Genomic DNA, 7,523 nt, shown 5'->3' on the forward strand with positions numbered 1-7,523 from the left:
GGGGGAAAAGGCACACAAACGTATCAAAAAGTAGTATCAATAACCCTTTGAAATGACAGCTGATGAACAGTACTTTGTCATCCAGCTGTGAAACATCCAGAGCTACTTATAACGACAGCAAACCCACAATACTTTACTAGTTTTTGCTACTCAAAAAGATGCAGCAACTCCTGTTAACAAAAGAGATCACCTGTGCTAAGCTGGTACCTCTCCAGTGGGCTATATGTTTTTCCTTGGATCTCTTGAGCATTTTTTAACAAATACTCCTGTCCCTGCAGTATTTGGCGGGACACTGACAGTGTCCTTATTCCCCTATTTCACATGTGGCAAGTCACAGTAGTTTTGAAGTTAGCATGTGTTTGGCATTTCAGGTCACGTGCCTGTTAATTGTGAGAGAGGGTTGTTCATGAAATGTTTAAGAATAGGTTAGACAAAATCTTGCCCAGGATGGTTTACATAAGATCCTGCTTTGAGCAGGGGAGTTGAATTAGATGACCTCCTGAGGTCTCTTTCACCCATACTTTTCTATGATTCTAAATCAGAATCATATTACATTTTCTTCTGATCATTTTGCAAAATGCTTGCTTGGCTTACGATTCAGAATCACAGTTCTGTCTGTGAAAAATATGTAGCTACCTGTGAAGCACAACTGATCCACCTGACTGTATGACACACATCAAGTGTTAAAAGTTGGGAGGAGTTGGGAGGGATTTATTAAAGGCAAATCGACAAACAATTATGGCTTTTCAGCCATAAGTGCTGTTTTAATAAAAACCCCTCACCAAGCCCCCTTCCCCTGGGTCTTGACTGCAAGTTGCCATAATTTATTTTCAGCAACAAATCTTTATTCCTCAACTGCAAGACTTCCTGTTGCCTTTAATTAAGTCCATGAGCCAGGTTTGCTTGGACATTTTATGAGTGAATTCCTCACTGGGTGATTGTTTCTAAGATCCTATAATGCCCCTTAAAGTAGCTTTCCTACACAGGTCTGTTTATCTTAATTGCTATAGTGGGGTTTGGCAACATTTTTGGGCAGAGTGCCAAAAACAGCCCAACCTCAACTTGTAAGACATTGTATTGCCAGGGGCAGATAGTTGGGAAGTTGTAAGGAGCCTGATCCTTCTTGTGGCAGCACAGCCCTGGCCCCTTCCCTGCCATCCAGGCATCCGCTGCCAGCAGCAAGCTGGGCCAGGGCTCTGCAGACCTCAATGTAGCAGCTTGCAGCCTCTTCACCATCTGCTGCAAGCAGCCCAGGCTCCATGGCGGGTAGCAGGGGTCAGCCCAGAACCCAGGCCAGGTGTGGCAGGCAGCAGGGAGACTGCAAACTGCTACACTGAAGTGTGCAGAACCCCAGCCAGACTCGTTGCTGGTGGCGAGTGCACGTGTGCCTCCAGGTGAATGGCGGAGAAGGGGCCTGGGCTGTGCTGCCACAACAAGGATTGGGCCCCTTGCTGCTCTCCTGCTGCCCACCCCGAGGCATGCATGCATCCACAGCCAGCAACAAACTGGTCTGGGGATCCACAGACCTTGGTGCAGTAGCTTGCAGCCTCTCAGTCACCTGCCACAGCCAGCATGGGCTCTGGGCAAGCCAGTGCTGCCCTCCATGGGCCCTGGGCTGCTTACAGCAGGAAGTGGGTAAACTGCAGGCCACTGTGCCCAGGTCTGTGGAGCCCCACCCCAGCTCATTGCCAGCAGCAAGTGCACACGCACCACTGGGCAGTCAGCAGGGGAGCTGCAAGGGGCCTGATCCTTGTTGTGGCAGCACAACCCTGGCCCCTTCCCCACTGTCTGTCCTGAGGCACAGGTGCCAAGCAAAATGCCTTCACATGTCACATCCTGGTATGTGTGCCACGGGTTGCCAACCCCTGTGCTATAGTATCTGAGTGCCTTAGAGTTTTTTATGTATTTATAACATTCCATTATAACAGGGAAATGCGGTTATTACCATTTTACCAGTGGAGAACTGAGGAGGAGCAAGAAGAAGTGGAGGTTACTAAAGATAGATAAGGGCCTTGTGGGATTTACCCAGCTGCCTAACTCCCATTGAATTCAGTAGAAAAATCCCACCAGGTACGTTTCTGTATCTTTACTTATCTGAAGGTCTTTAAAATTTGGCCCTAGGTGACCTGCCCAACATCACATCTGAAGTGTTTGTGGAAAAGTGAATAGAATATCAATCTCTTGAATACTCAGTTCTTCCTTCCTCCCACAATAGGGTAAATTACATGTGAAATAAAGCATTGTACATTGTTTCTTTCAAGTAGCAACAGCATTAAGTGAGCACCTAAGAACATGGAAACAACCATACATGACAAAAAAAGAAAATACTTAAAAATACTATTTATACATTCTTGTACAAACCCTGCCATAATGTAGACTGTCATTCTGCTGACCATTATTTGTCCACCAATTTTTGTTTTAGTCACTATTTTAGTAACCCCATTTAGTCAGAAAGGTCTCAGTGTGTTTAGTGTCATGTACACATATCACTTTTCCAATCAGGGTTCAGTGGGCAGGCAGCTGAATGGACTGCCACTTTTCTGCTGTTGCTTCCTGGGACAACCATTCAGGAATGCTTTGTGATGTCCTGGGACAAACTGTTAGCACTTTATCACAGGACCCTTCTTAAGGTTTGTCCTGGGACAATCGACATGGACATCCAAGCAACTTCACCCCAGAATAAAATGGTTTCTCCCAGGACAAATGCAATGTCTGACTGTAGCCTAGATGGTTTTCTTTTGTCTGACCTGAGAATATTTATGGATACCTGAGAGAAACGTCATTTGGTTTGGCTAATGTAACTCTTGGTTACATGATGACTTAATGCTGATTTTTTTTAATGTTGATTGTTCCCAGCCAAAACTTTTCCTTGTGGTTTCATATTATAGTCCCTATCCTTCCAGCCCTTGAAAACTGGATGAGTCTTTCTTAAGAGGCCAATAATTCAATGACATCACTTGTATAAATAAATCACGATAGGTTTGGCCCATATGCTGTTGAGTGGCTACAAGAGAAGCAGTGGCACCACCTTGGAAGATAGAAAACACTGCCTTCTTCTAAGCCTAGAGCGTTTGACTCCAGTACTGGGAAATCCTGGGTATTTAATTTATATGACAGTCTATATGCATCTCCATAATTATAGAATTAATTATAGTAGTGCATGTGAAATTATATTAATAAATTCCTAATACAGGTTTCCCGCACTTTATGCTGTACATACATTCCTGGAAAACAGCGCATAACTCAAATTCACATAAAAGGAGCCCATTTTACAATGTGACAAATAGAGATATGTTCCAAGACCTCGACTGTACTGACCCCCAGACTCATTTCTACCACAGTTACAAGACAATTTGAGTACTTGCCAATGGCAGACAGTACACACAAGCACAGGGTACTATCATAATAGGGATGGCAACTACAGATACATGTGTTGCAGACAACGAGCAAGGAGCACAGATCCATGCAGAAGACTATATTTTGGTGCGCGTCACTCCCACAATGCACTGCATAAAGCAGCTGACTGAAGGCTTCCACCACACCGCTCGCATAAAAGTGAATTTACCTTGCATATAACGATTTCTTGGTATCAAAAGGGTCATCGTATAAGAGCAAATTCACACGTACAGAAGCTGCATAAAGCGAGGGAAACCTGTGTAGCATAGCTACTCTGTGTAACAAACTAGACTTGCAACAAATCCTATTAATTCATCCTATACTAATGGTTTCAGAAAAAAATGGGCAAAATAAGAAACATTTTTCATCATTAACAAAAGCGGTATATGAAAATGACGATCCCATCTTCTTCCAACTATACAAGCAAAATTTATATAAGTTTATACTGGTTAACATATTTTTAAAATGCTTCCAAACAGAATGCCAGGTATCTTTTCTGCATGACACTTTACTGGAAATACAAGCAACTTCTGCAAGAAGCCTAAATGATCGTGCTACTAAAAGTGTCTGAGGCTAGCCTCATTACTTACAGTACAAATAACTCATTGTTCTAAGCAAGAATTGACTTAAACATCCATCCTGTTGTGAATCATTATTTAAGATGCAAGCATGTGATACCTTAGTGTAAGAAAACTAAAGAAACAGTCACAATCATGGATAATAGTTAAATACAAATATGATATGATATTTGAATCAAATATTTGACTACTAAATTCATGTCCTTAATCTTAATTATTTTGTGAATAATTCTACCTATTTTGGTAATTTTGTAAGTTCTTACTATTTATGTCTGAAATTAATTTTAGAGATTTTTAAGTGAATGGAGATATAGCATAGTTGCACATAGACCTTGAAACAAGCAAACTACACAGGAAGATTATTCTTCATTGATTGTAGATAGAAGACTTTTCTATCTCACTTTTGTTGTTCTTATTGGATTGCTGATGGTTTTTAAGTCTACCCAAGTATTTGTCACTTGATTGCTTTGTGAAAGCTACATCAGATTCACCAAATTACAGTAAAAATCTTTGTTTAAAAAAGCAACAGACATTGAAGAAGAGGCTAAAACTGAGGTGCAATATGCTGACTAAATTAATTTCTTTAAAGAACAGTAAATAAGTACTGTGCAGTAATGTTCAGCTGAAATACAACCACCGTGTAAAAACTGCAAGTGCAGTCCAGTTCTTACTTACTCTAACTCTTTCAAAAATGGTTTCTCATTGATTTCTCACTTTAATTTTCCTTCATGCCTGTGAAACTCCAATTTGGTGGAATGCTTATACATAACACACGCCATCTACATACATGGTACACAAACTTTTAAACTCTACTTAAAATCTACAATTTCTTTTTTCCCTGAGGACTAAAGGGATCCAGAACTTTGATAGAAGTTAACATCAAATGTTCAACAGTTTTTTAAACAGCAGCAGGAGTCCAGCTTCCTCATTAAGAAGCCTGCTGAAGGGCAAGTTTTAAATCAGCCCGCTATCTGGAGAGATAAAAAATTAAGGCAGCCATGCTCATGACATAACACAAATACATCTCTCAGATAGATGATGCTTAAGACTGATTAATTCTGCCTTGTTGTATCACTGAAATAGTAAAGTAACACACCCAGTTCAATGAAAGAACAAAACAAAAAAGCATAGCCCTGAGAGATGTTAGGTTTCATTGTGTTTTAAAGACCCAGGAGCTTTAGAATTAAACCTAGAACGACTGCAAGGACCACAGAGTTCAAGAAAGACGGTTAATCTTTAGCACTTGAACAAGCCATCAAGGACCAACCACTCAGGTCATAGTTTGAATGAGCTCACAAGATACTTGTGGGTCAAAACTAGTATCAGGAAGCAAGCAACTTCTTAATCATTGAAATCATAGAAAATGAGGGTTAGGGGGGACCTCCAGAGGTCATCTAGTCCAACCCCCTGCTCAAAGTAGGTCTTTTATCCAATTATTTCATCCCAGCCATCCCACGGGTTGTCTACCCGTGTTTCAACAACCTCTAAGGATGGAATCATGAAACAGTGAATAAGCTCTAACTGAAAGAAAGCTATCTGGGACTCAGGCTGCCTTCAGATGAGCACGTACAAATATATTTCATTGGGACACTGTACGGATGGTATAGGATGCTTTGGGTAGGCTGATCCTGCCTCAGGCAGGGGGTTGGATTAGATGATTTCTGCAGGTCCCTTCCAGCACTACTTCTCTGTGATTCTATGACACATTTGGGGGTTTTAAAAAATTATTATTAATAATGAAAATGAGCGTACAGGGCTGTTGACAAGGAGCTCTGCTCTATGCAACTCCAATTTAAAGTTGTGTGAAAGCTAGCAATAATTGCACAGCCACCTGCCAGCAGGTCTAGGACCTAAAGGCACTGAATCCATGCCTGGGAAAGGGGCAGCCCTAAATGCACTGATCTCTTATGGATTTCTTCAGCTAGCCTGAGAAAAGGATGCCATCGATTTAGGCACGCTTCAAACAACCCCCTTCCCTCCTTTGGGTTTCCCCTTTGACCAGCCCTCTGGAGGACGCTGAGGAATGACACAAATTTGGTGCTTGGACTTGGGAAGCCTAGCTAGAGAGCGTGTCTATATGAGATGCTTACTGCGCATTAGCCTAATAATACTGCACAGTAGTGTGTCATGGGAAAACTGTGCTACTAGCCTACTGTGCTGTGTTATTAGGTTAATGCGTAGTAAGCATCACTAAATAACTATGTGCCGGCACTACTGTGCAGTTAACTCTAGGTACTGTGCATTTAGTTAGTACTTTATTAAGGAAGTACTACATCAAATGCGCAGTAACTAAGGCGTATTAATGACTGTGTAGACGCACCCATGGAGAAGCAGGGCTGACAGGGACCTCCAGGGGCATCTAGTCCGACCCCCTGCCTGAGGCAGGATCAAGGCTATCCAAACCATCCCATACAATCCACAGAGTGTCCCAGTGAATAAAAACCGTCTGACTGACCCCACTGAACCACGGGAGGAGGAGCTCCTGCAGTGGGGGGGGGGGACCTGTTGATCCTGCTCTCCTCAGGGGGCAGGGGAGATGGACGCAGCCCCTGCCATCCCGACTGGGGGAAGGAGTCTTGGGGAAGGGCGGGGAGTGGGGGATTGGGAGCCTCTTTCTTTCCCCTAAGCAGCGAAGCGAAGCAAGGCAGCCATAGGGAACTGTTGCCCCCTCTCTCCTCCAGTAACTCACCCCCACCCCCTGCACAAACAGACACATACATAATACATGCACACATAGCACACACAACACACAAACATAACATGCACACAACACATGCATACGCATAACACACATAACACACAGACAACGCACACACATAACACACACACATAATATGCACACACAACATAAACATAACATGCACAGATACACACACAATGCACATGCACACATAACACACACACTACAGACACACATAACACACATGCACACATACACACATAACACACACAAACGTAACGCACACATTACACACATACACCCACATAACACATGCACACATAACACACACACAAACGTAACACGCGCACACTACACACATAACACACCCGTACACACACTACACCTAAATAACATACACACACACATAATGCACACACAATGCACACACATAACGCACACACTACACATAAATAACACACACGCACACATAACGCACACACATAACAACGCACACATAACACGCCCACATCCACACACACCGCGCACAAAATAACACACGCACACACATAACAGCGCGCACGTAATGCACCCACATCCACACACCACACACCACACACAGCGTGAGGCGCACACAGCACGGGGCAGAGCGCAAGCCGCGGGCGGGCGCGTACCCGAGTGCGCGAGGCGGGGCCGGGCTCTGTCCCGCAGGTAGTACACGAAGTCCCGGCAGTGCTCGCTCTCCACGGCGCCGATGGAGCAGAGCTCGGCCAGCAGCTGCAGCGCGGTCTGGCAGATCTCGTCCTCCCTGGCGCCAGGCATCGCCCCCCAGCATCCTTGTGAGCGGAGCGGGAGCGCGGCCGCGCCCTCTGCCGCTGCTGCCGCCGAGC

The 7,523-nt window shown here is 44.0% G+C and overlaps 1 protein-coding gene across 1 annotated transcript in view; it reads right to left on the reverse strand.

The window, feature by feature from the left end:
• SYT9 (synaptotagmin 9) overlaps nt 1–7,482 on the reverse strand; it is a 160,551-nt gene extending 153,069 nt beyond the window's left edge. Inside the window, exon 1 of the mRNA XM_006027948.2 lies at nt 7,308–7,482. Coding sequence (XP_006028010.1) covers nt 7,308–7,455 — 148 coding nt within the window. The 5' untranslated portion in view covers nt 7,456–7,482. The remainder of the gene's footprint in view (nt 1–7,307) is intronic.
• Nucleotides 7,483–7,523: the final 41 nt, after the last annotated feature.

The sequence above is a fragment of the Alligator sinensis genome, unplaced genomic scaffold (assembly GCF_000455745.1).
Source record: "Alligator sinensis unplaced genomic scaffold, ASM45574v1 scaffold1072_2, whole genome shotgun sequence".
In the NCBI taxonomy this organism is placed as follows: Eukaryota; Metazoa; Chordata; order Crocodylia; family Alligatoridae; genus Alligator; species Alligator sinensis.